General features: G+C 29.0%; 2 protein-coding genes across 2 annotated transcripts; one reads left to right on the top strand and one right to left on the bottom strand.

Annotated features, from left to right (window-relative positions):
* Nucleotides 1–2,281: 2,281 nt before the first annotated feature.
* On the top strand, nt 2,282–3,130 carry LOC113871429 (protein MIZU-KUSSEI 1). Its single transcript, XM_027508525.1, has one exon. The coding sequence runs from the start codon at nt 2,282–2,284 to the stop codon at nt 3,128–3,130; it is 849 nt and encodes a 282-aa protein (XP_027364326.1).
* A 9,057-nt stretch (nt 3,131–12,187) lies between these two features.
* LOC113871210 (NADPH-dependent thioredoxin reductase 3) lies at nt 12,188–20,167 on the bottom strand. The gene is made up of 10 exons (XM_027508141.1): nt 19,850–20,167; nt 19,079–19,286; nt 18,882–18,987; nt 18,271–18,536; nt 16,333–16,612; nt 15,654–15,761; nt 14,582–14,668; nt 14,372–14,476; nt 13,206–13,336; nt 12,188–12,672 (listed from the first exon to the last, which is right to left on the bottom strand). The coding sequence occupies exons 1-10, from the start codon at nt 20,022–20,024 to the stop codon at nt 12,612–12,614; spliced, it is 1,527 nt and encodes a 508-aa protein (XP_027363942.1). The 5' UTR covers nt 20,025–20,167; the 3' UTR covers nt 12,188–12,611.
* Nucleotides 20,168–21,405: the final 1,238 nt, after the last annotated feature.

Here is a 21,405-nt window from a genome sequence, read left to right as displayed (position 1 = left end):
TCTGTAATGTTATAATACTAGCTAGTATTTGTAGCAACCTAGCTATATATTATGCGTGCATTGTGCTCCAATTCCTATATATCTTGGAAAATGAGGAGATAATGGTGTAAACTAAGCAAAGAATAGGTCATATATGTGATGCTATCATATTGTTTTTTTTTTTTTATTATTGATTTTATATCCGTTTAATTTTTATGCAACTACTAAACTCATGTTTTATATAGAATTTGTTTGGTTTTATAATTATAGTGCCTCAAGCTGATGTAAATTGAAAACAGTTAATATTTAGTAGTAAAAATGTAAAAAGAAAAATTTCAAATGTTTTCTTAAAGTACAATATCTTCTACTTTTAGGTGAAATCAATATAATATCAATTAGACAATGCCTTAAGCATATAACTTTTTTCATATAAAAAGCTAGGTTCAAACTTGTTAAATTGGTATATTCCTCGGATAAAACTATCATGTAATGTTATTTATATAAGTATATAACTTTAATTTATGGAAAAATTAATTCAGTCATTTATTTATTTTTTGTCTATTAAAACTTATTTTATTAAAATTGTCCTCAAGTTTTTAAATGTTACAGTTCATCTCATGCTTACATTTATGAAATTTAAAAATAATTCTTTCGTGTGGAGGAATCCAAACTCAATAGAAAATTGCCCAAATTTTAGTCAAGCTATACCTCTTACATTTTATAAATATAAAATATTTAGCTTTGTAATGCATCATCCTGTTTACTCGATCTATTTTGTAAGAATTAAATATCATTACGTAGAGGATAAATTTTAATTAAATATAGTGTGATGTGTGTCATCAATTCTACGTGCGATTATTCAAGTTTTGAGATCTGTGTAGTTGTTAGTTCACACGAATGTGCATGTAGGTACTCAAATGTTGTTTTTAGATACCATAATAGCTTACTATTTGATTAGAAACAGTGGAATTAAAAGAACATTAATTAATTAATAGACAAAATCCCTTCTTAGTCAAGGGCTATAATTTTGTTTCCGATTGCAATTGTTTTCGATCTCTTGTTGGGCATACATTTTTTTTTTCAAGATTAAAGACTGTAAGATGTCTCTAAAAGGGTTAAGATTAATTTTTCTCACAATTTATGACTATTAGTTATTTAAAAAAAATTATATATAATGAATTCAAATACAATTTTTTTAACTATATAAATGAATCCTACATATATAAATATAATGATAACATTGCTATAACTTTTCGAATTTGGTTGGGCATGTTTGAAGATACATAATAGGCATCAAATCAAAATGCATGTCTCACGAATGTGTGTATCTATTCCTTGTTTTTATTTATTTACTCTTAGACTTCATCAGGTCCCCATCACGCATGATTCAAGTATAACTATCATATCTCTTCATGATTTTAATCTAGCGGTCAACATAAAATCATAGAAATAAACAAACCTGGAATGACCTAGCAAATATTAACTAGGGGCCAAAACCAGCTCACTCATGAGATCTTATTGAACCGTATTTCCTCTATTGTTTTTTTTTTTCATTTAACAACATATTGTTACTTACTACAGATTTGGCACAGCCTTTTAAAGTAAAAATACTTTTAAAAAGAATTTTTTTAATCTCATACATTTAATAGCCATGTTAAAGGATATTAGGAATATTCTATTATATATTTTAGAAATAGTAATTCAATTATTTTTACATAACATATATTTTATAAAGGGCTTTGTTATATCTTTTAAATGATTCTCATACATTTTTATAAATAAGTACTAAATGAAAATTTATCACTTTTGATTATTTAAAAAGTCAAATTTAAAAAATATGGTAACAGTTCCTTTAAAAATGTAAAGTAAGGACTGGGAATAGATATTAAGAAAAATAATAAAAAATAAAATGTATGTGTAGAAAGGTTTGTGATGAACTAGGGAGAGTGGACCCAGAGAGGAAAGGAAGGGTGAGAAGCAATAAAGGGCATTAGTTAGGCCTCGGGTGAATGAAGCAGAAAAGGAACAGAGATGATGGTTGTTGATACTTGTTAGCAATGTAGGACCATTCCCAAAAACAAAAGTCCAACAAATGATGATCATTAGAAGCACATGCCTCCACACCCTCCCTTTATATTCCTCCCCTCTCCCAACACCATAATCACTTTGTCGGTCCCTTTCATCTCTCTCTCTTCATGTTCCAACCTTGAATCACAATCTTACTCTTCACACATCACACCCTCTATTCTGATTACTCCAACCCTCTCTTTCTCTTTCTCTTGTATTTTCTTACTTTGTTAGCATGAAACAACAACAAATCTTCCAAAGAAGCTCAAGTGCTAGCACCACAACAACAAGAAGCAATAGAAGAATCATCCCTTCAAACCTAACACATCAAGTCTTATATCGTGCTTCCGAATCCGATGATGTATCCGACAAACTCCTCATACGACGAGGATCTTCACCTTCGGTCTCAAACTTGCACAACCAACAAACAAAACTAACACAACCAAACAAGCTATCTTCTCTCATACGTTCGTTCCTTAATATCTTCACTTTTCCAACGATCATCCCAACATGCAAGTGGCTCACCATCCCTTCCCACCTCTCCATAACCCCTTCCCTCGGCAGAAAAGTCACCGGAACCCTCTTCGGCCACCGCCGCGGCCACATATCCTTCGCTGTCCAGCTGGACTCTCGCGCCGAGCCTCTCCTCCTCCTCGAACTCGCCATGTCCACCTCCTCCTTAGTGAAGGAGATGTCCTCCGGCCTAGTGCGCATTGCGCTGGAGTGCCAGAAAGTGCCTGCCACTGCACACGGTGGCCGGCACAAGAGACTCTTCCAAGAGCCTAATTGGACTATGTATTGCAACGGAAGGAAGTGTGGGTATGCGGTGTCCCGCACGTGCGGGGACCTTGACTGGCACGTGCTGAGCACCGTGCAGAGCGTGTCGGTGGGTGCCGGGGTGATCCCGCTGCTGGAGGACGGGGATGAAAGTAGGAAAGGTGGCGGCGGATCGGAGGGCGAGTTGATGTACATGAGGGCAAGGTTTGAACGAGTCGTTGGAAGCCGTGACTCGGAGGCGTTTTATATGTTGAATCCTGATGGTAATGGAGGACCTGAACTTAGTATTTTTCTGTTGAGAATATGATTCATGTGAAAATTCTTTAGAAATAGAATACTCATAAGACTTTGTTGTTTGAAAATGGTTTTATCAAAATAGGGGATTCTAATTAAGATTGATGTAATGTTTAGGGATGATCACTTGTTTGCTTTTTTTGTTTTTATCTTTATATTTTTGTCCATATATATAAAGATGAAAGGATATGTGATTTATTTTCAGATCATATATATATACTTTTCTTGTGATGTTTAAGGCAGGTTATTGCATTTACTTGTATGAAAAACTAATTAATGATAGTTTTTGGTAAATAGTCGTATAGTTTGAATTGATTTCATGATTTTAATATGATTAATTTTGAACCGTTCAACTAAACTAATTGGAATTAATTTGAATTATAAGATTATAAAATAAAAAATAATAATTTTTCAATATGAAAATAAATAAGGACTTAAATAAAAGGAATAGTAATTTTATATTAATAAATTTTGCGTGGACACAGTGCATATAATTATAGACAAGTGAGTTTTTGGTAATTGTGAGTGTATTGGTGGCGTGTTTGACTACTTGTGGTCGTGCAGGCAACGCTGTCCACAAGATTTATAAATAAATATTAATAATACTCTCGATCAAGCTTCGTTCGTGGCCTGCAACAAACGGATTACAATACTCTTGTGTTGTATTATTATTATTTTTACAATTAACATTTGAGGTTTCATACAAGTTTATCCCTAATTTTATATATTTATTAAACTTAAGAGAGTATAAGTGTAAATTTATTATTATTGTCCATGTTATTGTCCAGGTCTCACGTGGGATATTAAGGTGACACAAATGAATCTCATTTATATTTAAAATATTTGTAAAAATTGTAGCCAAAGTGATATGTTTTACTCAAAGCGCTTCGCTTGTTTTAATGTAAATTTTCTAAAATAGATGAAGTGTGAATAATTTAAAAAGGTTAATAAAGTATAATTGACAATTATTAAAATCCAATACAGTGTGTTTTCCTACTCTAGTAATAAATAATAATAATAATGGGTAACTCAAGAAATTACTGTTAAAATTTTTTAATATAGATTGTCTAGTGCACTACCCTACTCCAAATTCAAGTATGAATTTGCTCTGTCGTCATAACTGTTTATATATGTTAGTTTCTACGAGCAGTGCCTAAAAAATATATATAATTTTGATTCTTGAAGTTCAAAAAAATTTAAAAAAATATGAATTTGCTCTGTCTCTAGTTTTATTTTTATTTAAGTGAATGATGTTTGTTTAAGAAAAATGAAAATTTCATCTTTTCTCTCGTAACTTCTTTCTCTTTCTCGCTTTGAGTTTTTTCTCTCCCTCCACCCAATCTCCTTCCCTCAATCTATTCATCTACTTTCACTTAGACTCTTTATCTCTCCCCCACCCACTTTCCCCTATCAATAGAAGTAGAAATAAGTAGAACAGAAGCCTTAATTTAACCTTTTTAAGACTTAATTTATTTTGACCTATTTAAATAATATGTTTAGTTTAAATTTTTTAAAATGTTTAATTAATTAAATATATCAAGCTTGAGTTTTAAAAAAAAATTTAAATGACATATTTAAAACTTAAAATTTTTAATAATATATTAAATCATTTTATATCAAAATTATAATATGATTTTATATAAAATAAATAAAATCTTAAATTATAAATTATAATTCTTTTTATTAGAGTTAAAAAGTGTCTCTACTACATATTTGAAATGTAATGAAGTGGAAAACTAAAATAAATTATTAAAGGAAACATGTATTTATGTTATACTCTAAATTCAAGCTTTGCAATATTATTATACATGTAATTTGTTGGTTTTTGTAAGCAGTGCCTAAAAAATATATGTAATTTTGATTCTTCAAAAATATATAGCATTTGAAAAGGGTAACAACATCATTTAGTTCACAATTTAAATCTCACGCAAATTAAAAGAATATGAATTTATTTTAATTCATGCTAAAATTAAAAGGTCTAATTTTATTTTTATTTCAAAAAAATAAAAATTTTCTCTTCTCTCTCCCGATGTTCCTTCTCTGTCTCCCTCCACTCAAATCCTTTCCCTCATCTACTCTTTCTCCCTTTCCAGCTCCCTTCCTCCCTTTTCCCCACAAACTCCCTCACCTGCTATGCTCTTTCCTTCTCTTTCCTTCTCTGTTCCTTTCGATTTTAGTATTTCATTTCCTCTTTTCCTAGGACCTCCTCTTCTAGTCTTAGTCTTACACTCCTAACCTTATATATTCTTACTCGCTTTCCTTCTATAGTCTTACAATTTTTATAAAAAAAATTGATATTTATTTAAGCAGACTAAATTCGTTTAAACAAAAATGAGACTTATTATTCAATTTTTGCATGAATTAGAATTAATTAGATAAACAAAAATTTATTTATTTTTTTTATCTTTCTCATGTATTTTATCTCTAATCTTTTATCTCACCAAATTTAAAATAATTAAAGTATAACAAAATGAAAATTTGAAATAAATTATTAAAGGAAACAAAAAAATACTAATTAAGAAAAGAATCTTCATCACATTGGCTAACAATGAAGCAACAAAAGAAGATTTTGATTTAACTCATGAGTGTGACTCATTCTGTAATCACTCAAACCCCAATGGAAATGGTTGAAAGTGGGAGGAGCACATTCTGATGCTGGATGATGTAATTTCCAGCATATGTGGAAGAATGTCACCTTTGTGCCACACAATGTATCAGATATCGATAAGATTTCAATTTATATGTCACTACTATATATAGAATAATACGACCCAAAATTTCTGAGCTTATATTCAACAAAGAATAATTCTAATTCCGGCAACATTTTCTTAATAAATTTTAATTATTGAATTAAGAAGTCTTAATTTTCTTTATATTTTTCAAATAATAAGAATAAATTATAAATTGTCTCTATACACATCTGTTTAATGTTGCCTATGTATAAAATAATTATAATTTTTTTATATAAATATTTATATAAAAATTAAAACATAAAATTTTAAGTTTAGAATTAATATGTAAATAAGTCTAAACTATAGAAATCAAATTTGTATTTTAACTAATTATAATTTTTCTAAAACATATCAAACATCAAATTTAATTAAGAAATTTTTTTATTACAATATTATTTTAATTTTAGAATACAGAATAATAAAAAAATTATTTTATAATATTTTATTAACTATAGTTTTTAGAGCGGAGTTCCAACACCTAAATGTAACTTTTTTAAGAAAAGAATGTATTTACTTTGTAAAAGTTATAAAGTATAATTAATAATTGTTCTTTTAATAAAATTATTATAATTAATTGCATAAATATAATCCTAAAAATTAAAGTTAATATTTTTTATTTTATGTTTTTATCTTTTACTATACGTTCAAATAAATGAATAGAGTATCGAAGTATTAATACTTTTATTATAATTTTTATAGAATTTTTGTAATAAAAACTATTTACTATCTTTGTAAAATGAAATTATATCAAATATAAGTTCCCTTAAAGATATAAATTTTAATCATTTAAATTTTATGATTTTATTATTTGGTACTTCATTTATTAATTTTTAAAAATAAGTTTAACATTTTTTTTAATTCCTAACTAGAATACACGTCTAATTCTTACAATTGAAATTTATTTATAAATTATTCTATATAATTAAAAGTTTATAATTTAGTCTATATACAAATATTTTTATATTTTAATCCTTTTGTCTAACATTGTCAACATATTTATAACCGATAAGGATTAATCTAAAAATATTTACTCATTGAACTCCTTATCTTTATGCATATGGCTAGTGTACATTGCTGTAGATTTTGTTAAATACTCTATGTTGTCAAACTTGGTTTGAGAGTTAAAGTGAGTACGTGTGTGTGAGACATAAAAGAATAAAAAAAAGTTTACTAAGAAAGAATTAAGAGTACGTAAAGAATAGGATCTATAACATGGTTAAAACTCAAGGATTTTAATGCCGTAAAAAAAGAAAATATATATATTCAAGGGAAAATTTTGTTCCTCGGCTTGTGACAAATAGATCATGAGAAGTAACCACTTCTAGAATTTGATGTTAAAAAAGAGAGATTCATGTGTCTCAAAATTCAACAGGATATACGATAGTATAATGAAGTATTTTAAATTTCATTATAATCTCTTTGAGTATTTATTATATCAAAAGTGATAAATAGAAAGGTTGTCTTGTCGGAAATATTTGATGAGATTTGAGGAGCAAAAATAGCACAATTTCAAACTTGCTTTGAGTGTGATATCAGTGGGCAAGAACTGTTGGAGACAAGTTGCGTTGTTGATAAGGGGTAACATTACCACATGGCAAAGAAAATATTGGTCAATGTTGCGGTGATGATTCAGACATTTAGCTGTGTCGAATGTGTTAAAGATCACAGCTAAGCAACTTGTACACATGCCAAATTTTCGATTGTAATTCGTTGAGCCAAACAGCAGAAAGTAATATAGATATTGCACATATTCAATCTTCTCTCTCTTTTGTTGAGCATTAGAAAGATTTTCAGTTTAATTTACTTTTCAAATTTAGCTCAATAGTTTTATAAACAATATCTTAATCATGTTCCTAATTATACCTAACATTTTAACAGATATTTTAATGCATTTTTGTATTATTAAGATTGAATATATGGTATATAAAGTTTACAAAACAAAACTTTTGCATGTAACTTAATATCAAAATTAGATAAATTCTGAAACCTAACTAAAGAATTATCCAAATCTAATAACTATTTTAACTATATCTTTAATCAATATAAAACATCTTAACGTTCAGCACAGATTCCGCACACATATATATAAGTTTTTATTTTGTTTAGGATTAATGATAATAGAGATAAACTCTGAGATCTGACGAATAACCCGTGAGACTATATACCTAACACATGGAACGGATATATACTTCACATATTAAAATTGAGAAGCTTTACAAATTATTAATATCTCGAACATTTAAAATAATAATATAGAATAAGAAGAGTAGATATATAATAATATAATTAAGTAAGATTCGAGATGATAGAAAATTAGAAACTTAAAATTAAAAAAAAAAAAGTTGATGGTGTATAAAGTGAATAGAGAATTAGAATTGGAAAGTGCCAATAACCTAACTTAAAGAGTTATTAATGTTAATAATGGCAAACAAAATGGAGTATAGATTGTGATAGGTTTTCTGGGAAGTGACTGGGGATATTTGTAAACAGTAATGTATTGATAAGTGATAGTGTCTTGATAATGGGGGTGACAATGATTCATTAAGAGGTTTCACATAGTGTGAATTGACCACATGGGTCACTTCAAGAATAACCTAATTAGTGGACATGAATCTGAATATTTGGTGAGAACTTCACCATTATTACACACACCATAAGGACTCTCCAAGACATTTTATTCAAAAGAACCTTATTTAGGATGAAAATTATATATTTCTACGAGCAGACACCAATCCCTGTATCCTTTGTCAGCTTAGGATTCCAAAGATTTGGTTTCCTTTTCCTCTTTCTGTAGTTTGTGTTTATGTGTGTTTTCTTTGGTTACTTTGAATTTTGCTTCTTGATGTCAACAACATTTTCTTCTCAAGTGGGACTTGAGTTTGGGTTTGCAAGAGTGCATTTATGTATAATTATATTTGCAAATTATATCAGCATAACCATAATATTGAATGTTATTAAAATGCCTTTAAAGCATATCCACTTTCTAACAGCAAGGATTTTAATATAACACATGAATTCATAAATAAATAATACATGAACCGCAATCAAAACCAAACTAATTCTTAGGTTAGCACAAACATAACACACATTACCTTGAAGCATATTTAGCCAACTTAAAAAATGCAATATATTAAAAGAAAAAATTAAATATATATTTAATTCTTATAAATATTTACCTTCCTTTTAAAACTTTCTCTTGTATATTTTAAGATTTTGTTTAAATAATGGGATGAAATTGTGAATAAACAAATACGAAGGAAACAAATGTAAAGCTAAAAAATAGAGTTGAAATAGATTAAAAAAATGTATATATTGTTTAGATCGGTAGAAATGGAAGAAATAAAAACGATTCTTTTAAAGTGACAATAAATAAATTAATAATATAAAAATATTTTTCTAATAAAAAATTAAAACTTTTAAAAAATAATGTTGTATACTATTTTTTTATTTAAAAAAATTATTTAGCATTAAAATATACTAAAAAATTCAAACCTCCTTCTCACACCAATTTTCATTGCAAGAGTAGAGTGAAATTAAAATTACGAGACACATTCTCATTTTTTTTTCTTTTCTTTCCACTAAAAAACAATTAAAAAGACAGAAAATTATATTTTTTATGCAAAATAACTCATTCTAAACACATTTCAAAAGAAAATGAATTCCAATCATAGTTATCTTAGGGTTCATTTAATAAACAAGATAAGATGATAAGATAAAATACTTTATTTTATCATATCTTATTGTTTGTTGATTAAATTAATAAGAACTTTGAGAAAATCACACAAAAACTAACTATTATAGTTAGAGAGAGTAAGGCCTTATAATCTTACATTAGAACTTTACAATTGGATCTTAACATTTAACAAAATATGATAATTTATCTAGCTAAGTTATCTAATTTTATCGTTATAGTTCAAATCTTATCCTTAAAGTGATGGGTTAAGAACTATCAGAGTATGTTTTCTACTTTTCTATTACATTTTTACTCATATTTTATTCCCTTTTTAATATTTTATAAAGAATAATTATTTTAAAAATATATAATTTTAAAATTTTTATAAAAATTATATTGAACATTTTTAAAATATATATATATATATATATATTTAAAATTTTTTAAAGAAAAGCATATTTTTTTAAAAACAATTGTAAAAAAAATATTTTAATCATTTCAAAAAATATATTTAAATTTTTTTGTTCTATTTATAATTTTTTACCTAAAATAATTGAAATATTGAATTAAATTATAATAATTTAATATCAAATTTTAATAGTACATGTACATAAAATATTTTAATTTTTAATAATATTTATTTTGCTATCTTAATGTACATAAAAAAAGGGATAGATAATAGAAGCTTATCAATTTCTTATTATATCTTATTTTTATCTATTTTTTATTGTATCTTTTCTTATTAAAATTTTCTTTACTACGGAAGAATAATAAGCATTTATTGGTTTATTTAAATTAATGCTTATTAAAAAAAGTGATTGGAATATTAAGAAAAATTGTTTTTCTCTCTCTTTAGATCCCTTGTGGGATAATTTATTATCCACCTTTTGCATTCATGCATTTCAAGTTATATAGTGAACTATATATAGGAAAGTATTAACTACAGGTCAGGCATTAGTTGGTTCAAATGCAGGTTTGGAAGAAATAGAGGTGAAATAAAGGAGGAGAGAGATATTATTTAATTCACAAGAAAAAGGAAAATAAAAAAAATCTATTATTATATATTTAAAATTGTTATAAATACACATTAAATTTAAAATATTATTTTTTATTAATTTAAAATACATCTCCCTTCTAAATCCTTCCACATATGGAGTAAGGATCTTGACTCCCTCCCTTCTTTCTTTTTCTAAAATATTGAATCAAACATATAAAGACTAAGAAAATTTTTTTCTATCCATTCTATTTTTTTTTCAGCCAAATAGTATGTTAAAGTATGCACAACTGAGCAACATATATGAGAAAGAATAAAAATAAACTCTTTTTGTGCATCTTTCTATAACAAATTTTTATAAACAACCACTTTTAAGAGTTACTTGTAAAAGCAAAACTACTTGTTATGTTACTTTTTTATTTAAAAAAAAAAAACTAAGAGGAAAGTATTAAAATTTTGTTATTAAACCACTAACATGAAACTTTTGTTAATTAACATGCTTCTTCAAGTTCAAGTAGTTTAAATGTAATTGTGACATATATTTTTTATCATTTTGTTTTGCTTGGACTTGTATCTTTAAGATTTGGGGGTCACTAGTTTGGGTTTGTGTTCTTTTTTCTTAATTTTTTTTATGTCACAATTTATATATATATATATATATATATATATATATTAATGTCTCTTCTAATATTTTATTTGTCCTCACACTGTCACAGAAACATACGTCAATCACTTTTTATTACATTGAAGAATTGCCTCCAAATTTTATTAAAATTACTTTAATGCCACCCAGTTTTATTACATAGAACAATTATGATGTGTATTTTTACTTTTAAATATTATGTTATATTTTTAATGCTATAAAATTTGTACATATTACCCCTACAACCTAAAAATTCTGGATCCGTCACTGTATATATATATATGTATATAAATTTTTTTAAAATATTGGATAGCTTACTAATTTTGTTTTTTAATTTGAGTTCGAAAGGAAAGTTATTGAAATTAAGTTTGGCTGACTTGTCTAGAGTGTTTTGGACAATTTAAACTTGAAGCTTACTTATATACTCTTTGATTCCTACACCCTATTGATGTAAGACTTCTTATTGTTTCAGTAAACACCTCTAAACATAGTTAAATATGATCTTAGACATTGATTAAGAAATTGAAAGTAAATATTTTTATTTTAAAATGTAATGATGTACTGACCTTTCATAATGTTTTGTTGTACTTTTAATATAAATTTTAATAAAAAAATTTATTTATAACCAATATTTTAAAAAATAAAAACTAGTTAACAGAACTCTTATAAATAATAATAAATCTTAGGGGATAAGAAACACGAAAAATTTAATCTAAAGTTCCAAAAATAATCTGTGTAGAATCCTAATACACAATTGAGTGGGTGTTCAGAACAGCGTTAAACGTAAAATAAACTTGCGTCAACTGGATGCTACAATAAATATAGCTTACAAGTTAACGTCAAAATGTAACGTGATATCAAACAAACGCATAATAAGAGTCTAGAAAGAGATTAAATTCATTAACTTCACCTATCAGATACTATATTGTATGTATTTTTGCTAATATTCAACTTTAACGACCATGTATCCAAATATATGCAAATAAAAATCATGATACATGGACATTAAAACAATCATTTGTTTCGCTGACCATATAGGTAGAAAATCTTATTTAACGTGAGGTCAGGTATCAGTCTATGCTGACATATACTGTCATGATAATAAACAAATGCATGATAGGATACATTAAATTTGATAGAATCTTATCAATTCGAATATCCAAAAATAATAAATAAGAAGACATTTGAGCTTGGATGAGGGTTACATTTTCCCCACCACAATGTTGTCTACGAGAAGTTCGTAGTTGAGACTTGCTGAATTTAAATAAGAAACATGTAATATTTAACAATCAAAATAATAGTGACTGGTAGCTCTACATGTACAATCTATAAAGTTGCTATTAAGTTCAAGGAATAGTTGTCAAAATTGACAGCGCTATTCAGCTGGCTAAAATGGAAAACAAAATTGAATCACACAATTCGAGTGTCACCCTTGAATGTTTCTAAATACTTCTATTTATTTGCGTCAATGAATTCTCTGTATTCTCTCTTCATTTTGACTCCTGAGACAGTCCTGCAAAAACAGTGTACAACCAACCACCAACAGTCAAGAACTAGCAAGAATATCCTTGAAGGAAGTCCATTACAGTGGCCACTCAGTCTCTAAATATTAAAGATGGCACCTAACATCAATAGCTATTAAGGTTCATTTGGTGAACATAATAGGAAAGAAAATGATAGGTTATGAGAATTGGATAAAAACATGATAGAATAAGAGTAGTATAGACTCTTATTTTATATTTAATACATATCAAGATAATGAACCGAATACAATGTGTTATCCTATCTTATCTATTTGTAACCCAGTCCCCTCCCCCCACAGGACAAAGTTTAATTAGAGAAAAGGATAACATAAGCTTATAAGAACAGACTTATCATATCCTGTTATTTAAATAAACATCGAAAATACGATAGGATGGGATGAGATAGGATCCTGTTCTCTCATGTCTTGGGGATAACATAATATAAAAACAAGCCTGAATCCTGAATCATATATTTAGTATAGATGATAAATAATAGAAGGGGGAAGATCAAATATTTGCTTACTTGAGCATCTCCTTGTTTTTAAAATACTGCACACATGGAGTACCCATTATTCCAGCCGCTTCTGCTATTTCTGGATCTTCCTCTATATCAATTTCAACAAAATGTACATTCTGATCAAATTCATCGATCACCTGTAATGGGATATGTTTTAGAAAATATTAATAAAATCATTTACTGTTCAAGGTTGAAAATAGAAGACAATATACATGGAATGGAAAGTACTTTTATTTAGTTCCTATGCTTATCAGTATTACTGCTATTCTCTTAAAAATCACTATTGCCAGTATCACACTTCAAGCAATATCATCTGGCTACTCTCAGGATGAGCACACAGAAAGTTGATTTTTACTATGGCGTTCTTGTATGTAAATACATGTTAATACGAAATAACTTCAGCAAAGTACAAAACTGACAGCTGTGCAAGTGATATTGAGAATACTAAACATCTTGGTAGAACTGTTCACATTCTAAAGGGAGAACCTTTCTCACAAGCGGATGGACTAAAGATTATCATATTTGATTGATCGGTACACATTGACATAAATTAACTGAATTTCTGTCATTGGCATTGCTAAAGTGCAATTTAGAAAGCTGACACGGAATAAACCAAGTTAAGAAAAGACCATATTGGTGTAATTCAAGCAGAGGTTTTGACTTTTGACAGACCAATCCTACATATAAAACCTTGAACTCTGTAACTACAACAACTAGCTTTGGTGGTGTGGTTTTCTCAAGATTCTTATCAGATTTATACCTTCCACTTGAAGATTACAAAACAATCTTCTTAGCTTCATTTTGTTTATTAGCTAATATCTATGTTAGAGTGGCTTTTCTCTATTGACATTCAAAAAGGTTTGGCTTTTACGTTCCTTGACATCTTTTAAGGATATCTTATTTGCTTCTGTTAGGTCTTTCTTCTTTCTCTTCTATTAGAGTGTTTATTAAGAAAATCATAATGATGTGCATTCATCTCAATGCATCATGCAGTGTAGTTGATTTTTCTTTCCTTTTTTGTTATGGAAAAAGTTTCTGAGCTATATTGCAAGACCACCACGTTAAGACAAAATTGCGTAATCATTCCTAGTAAGTGCTTATTTATTCATGTCACGGGCTGATGGTAACTACAGGATCATGACATTAACATAAATTTCCCTTTTCTCACATACCTTACTAAGGATTGGCTTCAGAGTCCTACATGGACCGCACGTTGGTGATGTATATAATACACATATAAGCCTTGGACTCTCGTGGTACAATTTTCGTAGAGCATACTGTAAAGAGGAAATCACACCAGAGAAGAAATATAATATAATACAGACCAAAGAATTAAATAAAAAAGAAAGTAATTGAACATAATAAATGCGATGACTTAATACCTGACCCTTATGCTTTGTTAGTGTAATGTCAAAGCCCTCTTGAACATCCCTGTCTGTTAGTTCCTTCTTAACCTCTTCAGTTTTGGGCTGTTACAAGTAATTAAATTGGAAGGTTGAGATTCATATTGGAATATATTGCATGAAGCTGTAAACCACCTAATTTAATTTAAAGTAAATTCCTTATTATTAGTAATAACTATTTAGTATATTACTATTTACTAGCACCAGCATGATTCCAGCTATAAGAGTTTAACTTAAAACACTTATGGCCAAAAGAGAGACAGCCGCGTATCACTAGATACATATATTAGGAGTCAATTGCATGCTGATGAGGTGAGAGAAGCCAGTAACATTGCTCATAGACAATAATCCCATTCCAATTTATTTCAGCTCAAAAGCCAACTGAGAACCACTATTAACATTTCCCACCTAAAAAATGTTAACAGATCTCCAATGAGGATATCCTACATTGGGAAGAATAAGAGGGACTGCAGGGAATTAGAACCTTAAGCTGTTATTAATAGAAGTAACAGAATAGCTGTAGCAACTTTTTAGTAAACAGTTGCTAATGTACAGAGAGTAAGGCACCTAGGAGAGTAATTGGAGGGTGTTGATAGTTTTGGAAGGGAGAGGGGTCCAGGTGACCAGGTCTCATGAATACCTGGGAGAGGAGTGCTGTGCTATGTTCTACACTGCTATTGATATTTGTTCAGCATTGAGTTGATACCAATTCAGAGATTATTTTATCAATAAAGATTCCTTTACTTCACATCAATTTCAGTCCCATTCTATTAACAAAATTTTAAGGAACTTGGTAAAGTAGATTGTATGATTAACTTCGTTATCAAATATACATAGAATCATAAATACACTATCTTTATTTTGTAAATTTATCCAATTTATGGAAAAAATAAGTTTTACAAACAAATCTTGCTAAAATTGCATATATCTTCAAAGGAATGTAAAAGAATTAAGAACATGAATAATAAATATATAACAAATGATTCTGCAGTGTTATATACCAAAAGGACAATAAAGGAAAATAAAATTGGAGTTCTTTCAAGTCAAATACCTGATGGAATTCAATAAGAAGATTGTTGCTCACAAGATATCTCTCAACTGATAAAGCAGCAATGCATCCAGATCCAGCAGCAGTTATGGCTTGCCTCCATTCGTGGTCCTATGAGAATAAGAAATAATCTTTATAAAGATACTTACAAGTTCCAACAGTTACTTCTTTTCTTCAAACAGGGTAATATCAAATCCCAAGGTAAATTCAGACAATCATAAATTTGCATAGTTCAGAGTCATATGCTCAACACAAATATTAGCAGAAATTGTAATTGAATTAATTGCATTTTTCATACAAGGCAACATCAAATTCTAAGATAAATTGAAACAACAAACTTTCAATAAATTTGCATAGTTCAGAGTCATATGCTCAGTGTAAATACTAACAGCAATTGTAATTGAATTAAGAAGGATAAGGGTCCAAATTCTACCGCTAAAATGACATTTCAATAAGTTTAAATGAAGATGACACAAACAAATAGTACAACAAAGTCTTATCTCATTACGTGGAGTTGGCTACATGGACTAAATGATGCTATTGTGCTATTCCAATGATTGCTAAAAACAAAATGGCACAATATATATTAATAAGAAGTTGTACATTATTGTAGACATTATAGTGCTGATTTTAATCTGCTAGAACAATCAACTGCACAAGCAGAAGGCATGGAATAGGTTACCTGCACATCTCCAGCAGCAAATACACCTTCAACTGAGGTTCTTGCAGTGCCCTCCTGAACTTGTACATAGCCAGAGGGGTCAAGTTCAACTTGTCCTTTTAACAGTTGGGTATTTGGTGAATGCCCTATGCCATAAAATAGACCTTTTGCCTCAAGCACGGATTCCTCCCCATTATCAACATTTCGAACTAAAATGCCAGACATCTGTCCTTTTGTGTTGCTTACAAGGTCCACAGCCTCTGTACTGAAGTGCACAGTGACATTGGGATTGTCAAACACTCTGAAACATTCGTGATAATCAACCTGTTAAACAAACATTCAGGGAGTTGAAAACTCACATACAAAAATGTTTATTAGTAGATAATTCACCATCATAAAGAAAATCTCCACCTAAACACAAAGTAAAAAGGAAGACAACAAAAGAAGATAATAATAGAAGCTTTGTTTTTTTCTCTTTCCAATACAAAATAACAGCGTTAAGCAACTTGTTGTGTATCTAGAGTCTAGAGAATGCTCAAAATGCCCAAAAGAAGGTTCACTTTAATTTCTTCTTTAAAACACTTTTTAAGTTTTGGACCAATTAAAGCTTTATTTTTAATTGGATATTTTCAGCATCCAAAATCTTCATGTTCAGCAAGGAAAAATTGACTACGATGTCAAAGACAAAGCAGGAAATTTTCATCATGACAAAAGTAAATGCACTTTGCTCACTTAATGATGGTATTAGAATACAGATATATAATCCCATAGCATGAGTTCATAATCCACTATGGAGTGATAATTTTGACAATAAATTCAATATGTTCTAGTATTTGGCCAATAATGTAAGACCTCATGTCCCAAATAAATTGCTTCTCTTTCCTGCATGAAAATGTTACTATAGCATAATACATTTATTTTCCAAGTCTGTAGGAACTACAGACACAATGACAAATATCATCAAACAATAATACCACACTTGTTATTCAATGCTGCATTTTGCAAGAGGGTGCAACTGATTAGGTAATGCATCCTTGTTTATATATTTTGAGTGGATATAGCAAGTGAGAAGTGTGGTTTAACTTAAGCAAGAAGATAACTGTGATCAAACATGCCATGTTCTTAGGATAAATATAGTTTCAGATAACACTATAAAGCAATGCACAAGCAAACCTCAATCTAGAAAATGTTTTCCAAGTTAATTATAGTCATAAAGAAAGTTGAACTTGTTCGCCAAAAGGCTGACAAACTATTGTTGACATCCAATACAAATTATTGACATAAGCAAAGAATGCCTTTATTCTCTTATTGGATGAAAAACACTGATCATTATGCAAAAGAAATGGAAGAAAATAACCCAAAAAGGAAATCTTTATTAAAAAATGAAGCAAAATAAAGAAAACAGTATTTTATAAGTTGCATAACCTCAATTAAACTTGAGGCCGTAAATAAAGGACATATTATACCTAATAATACAAATATAAGGTTTCCGTGATAGAGAACCAGACCACAGTCGAATAGTTTAAAAGATTGATCCAAAAAAGTTTCTTTAAAGCTCTATCTTTCCACAGGAGTAATGAGTCATGACTATGTCTCTGTTTTTGTGAGCGAGTGAATGAGAGAGAGAGTTAGTTGAGAAACTAAAAGGTATACTGACAGTCAAAGAGTTTAAAAGACTGATCCAAAAAAGTTTCGTTAAAACTCTATCTTTCCACAGGAGTAATAACAGTGTCTCTGATTTTGTGTGTGAGTGAGAGAGAGTTGACTAAAAGGTATACGCTACTACATTATTATGTGTATACGAGTAGGTGATTATCTAAGAAACTTCAATTTATAGATTGTAATTGATAGGATCAGATTATTCACATGCAAGATCATTACAAATTTTAATATACATTGCAGAGTTAGCTGTTCCTTAACAACCTCAGTAAAGCATTGGGAAATTTTAATCAGACACACCTATCTTGCATAGCTTTGGAAGCCCTGAGTTGGTCCCGACGTACAAGTAAGTGCACATGGCGAGCATATTTTGTCAGGTATAATGCTTCTTCTGTAGCCGTATCGCCCCCTCCAATAACAGCAAGAACTTGACCCTTAAATAGAGGGGATGCTCCATCACATATTGCACAAGCACTAATTCCTCGGCTCCAAAATTCTTCTTCTCGGGGTAGCCTTAGTCGTTTTGCAGTAGCTCCGGTAGCAAAAATGACAGTATGGGACTTAACCTGAATTATAATATAATCAACAAAACCAGATGTAACTACCACAACTATTTCTCTTCCAAAGAAACACAACTAGAAGATAAGTAATAGCAATAATTTCAGAAGATAATCTATATTTCCACTGAGTTTCAGCACCCATATTATGAAGCAAAAAAACTCAATATATTAATTTCTAAATAAAAGCTATTACCAATTTGCATTAATTTAAATCCATAAAAGAAGAACATTACAACACAAATTCAAAGAACCAATTAAAATAAAAGATAAAACCTTGAAGCTTCAGAGATATCATCAATATCTATGCAATCATGGAATTGTAAATCAGCTTGCTGCTACTGAATATATCACCTTACGTTCACTACTTTGTACAGTAAAAGGACTACTTTTCACATCAATAGCTTCAACATCTTCCTGATACAATTCTGCTCCCCAGCGCTCAGCTTGCCGTCGCATCCTAGATAAGTAGAAATGTGAGAACTCAAAGGTTATGCGAGTAAAACGAACTACAAAGCGTTACAACAAGATTTCACTTTAGTTTTGAATACCTGTCCATCAGATCAGGTCCAGTTATGCCATCTGGAAATCCTGGAAAATTCTCCACTTCAGTTGTAGTCATCAACTGTCCCCCAGGGACACCACCAGCTTGGTACCCCTCAAACACGAGAGGTTTCAAATTGGCACGCGCTGCATATATTGCAGCCGTGTATCCTGCAGGGCCCGAACCTATAATTACCACATTCTCAACCCCTTTTCCTGCAAGAAGAAAAAAGATGCCACCGTCAATTTTACTTATCTATCAATAGCAAAAGAAATACCAATAACAAGTACTACATTGACATACATTGAGAACAAACTCAGAACCCACCAATAGTTGCATTCTCAGTATTACTAATAAGGCATCAGTATTATGATTAGAGAAAAAATAAAACCACCTTACAGTATCATTAAAACAACACCTGCCAGGAGGTCAGCACTAGCTTTAGGCTAATAGAACTGGATTAGCCAAATAACCAAAAAATTAAAATAATAATAATAATAATAATAATAATAATACAAACTCCATTATTCACAAAGACAAGCCATGACGCCAATTCAACAATCACATAATCCAAACTTCTCACTATAAAACCCACAATAATCTTCCAAACTCCAGCACATTTTTACCTTTGTGGCTCACAACACATCCATTAACGAATCAACAAACCAATGTCTTAACCGCAAAGGAAGATAGTTAAGGCATTAACAAACATTATCAACACAAATTCTTGATAACCAAATTACAGATAATTGGAAAAAGTAGTTGCGGCGAGTGAGACCTGGCGAGGCCACGGAGGAGGAGGCGGCGACTCGGAGGGGGCGAGTGCGGAGGGGGCGTCGCGAGTTGAAGAGGAAGAGACGATGCGGCGGCGGAGAAAATGCGACGGACGAGAGAGTGGCGACGGTGGTGACTCGGTGAGTCGGGACTCGGAGTCCTATCTTGGAAGTAGCCATTGGTTTCTTTCAGACCATACAATGTGCGGAGTTGGAGTGAGCGAGTAAGACCAAAACAGTTAGAGCGGCTTCTCTTATGTTTTTCTCTTCTGGTTATTGGGGTGTGCGCCACACGCGCTCTAACCATATCACTTCGCTGCAACATTGCCTCCATCGCACTTCAATTTTTTTATTCAATATCTATCGTAAAACTATTTTACAAAAATTTATGATGTTACAAAGATATACGTTATTCGTAATTTTTAATATATATTTACTTATCAAAATTATAATTAAAGTTTTCATGTAAAAAACACTAGTAATTAAGTTCAAATTCATAAAAATATACTTGTGTTAAATATTTGAATAAATAATTTTATCATTTATAACAATTCTATCTTACTTAAACATAATTAATTTAATTTTAGTAAAAAATATTTTTATTTTATTAAAAATAAAATATATTTTTGTTGGTTATAATAGTAAACTTTTAAAAATTTTAGTTTTTAAGATTTTAAAATTAATGTTTAATTTTGAAAAATAATTTATTTTATTTTTTATTATTTTTTATTAACATAAATTCAAATGAATATATTTAATAAAATTAAGCATTAACAAAATATTCTAAAAATACCTTATTTATATAATTTTAATGACTGATGTGATTTTATTTATAGGTAAATAATTATGTATCTTCCTGCATTTTAAATTTGACATTTTTATAAAATTTACCACACTATTATAACATAATGTTAATTAACTTTTGTAAGATAATATTTAAAGAATTGTATTTATATACAAATAGAGAAATTAAAAGATTGTTTAGGAAAAATAAAAAGATAAATTTTATATTTTAAATAAATATATTTAAAATTAATATTTTTAAAATAAAAAATATAAATTACTATATTAACATAAATTTAATATACTAATTATATATTTATCATTGTAAATAAAATATAACTCTTCTAATTTAAAATTAAAAGATACTTTCCTTCTTCTCTTTTTTTCTAAAACTCTTTTTCAAACGTATAAACTGATATTGCACAAAATAATCATAACTAAAAATAGTTTTAAAGTTAATTATATTACTATTTTTTTATTTTACTGTTAATTTTGAATGGAACTCAGGTAAAAAGAAATAAGTTAACTTAAAAATTAATGAAACTGAGAAAGGGAAGAATGAGTTTGTGATCAAATTATATATAAACACAGAGATAATAACAAATTCATAATAAAAAAATTATAATTAAAAATTACTAAGAGTATGTTTGATTTTATTTTTAAAAATAGTTTTAAATTTTTAAAAATAAAATATAGTACAAATTTATACTACATTTTATTTTTAAATATTAAAAATTATTTTCAAAAATAAAATCAAATAAGCTCTAAGAGTTTCTTA

This window comes from Abrus precatorius, unplaced genomic scaffold (genome assembly GCF_003935025.1).
Source record: "Abrus precatorius isolate BTA unplaced genomic scaffold, Abrus_2018 Scaffold7, whole genome shotgun sequence".
Lineage (NCBI taxonomy): Eukaryota > Viridiplantae > Streptophyta > Magnoliopsida > Fabales > Fabaceae > Abrus > Abrus precatorius.
Note: the sequence above shows the minus strand (reverse complement) of the source record. Positions and strands in the feature narration are given on the sequence as shown.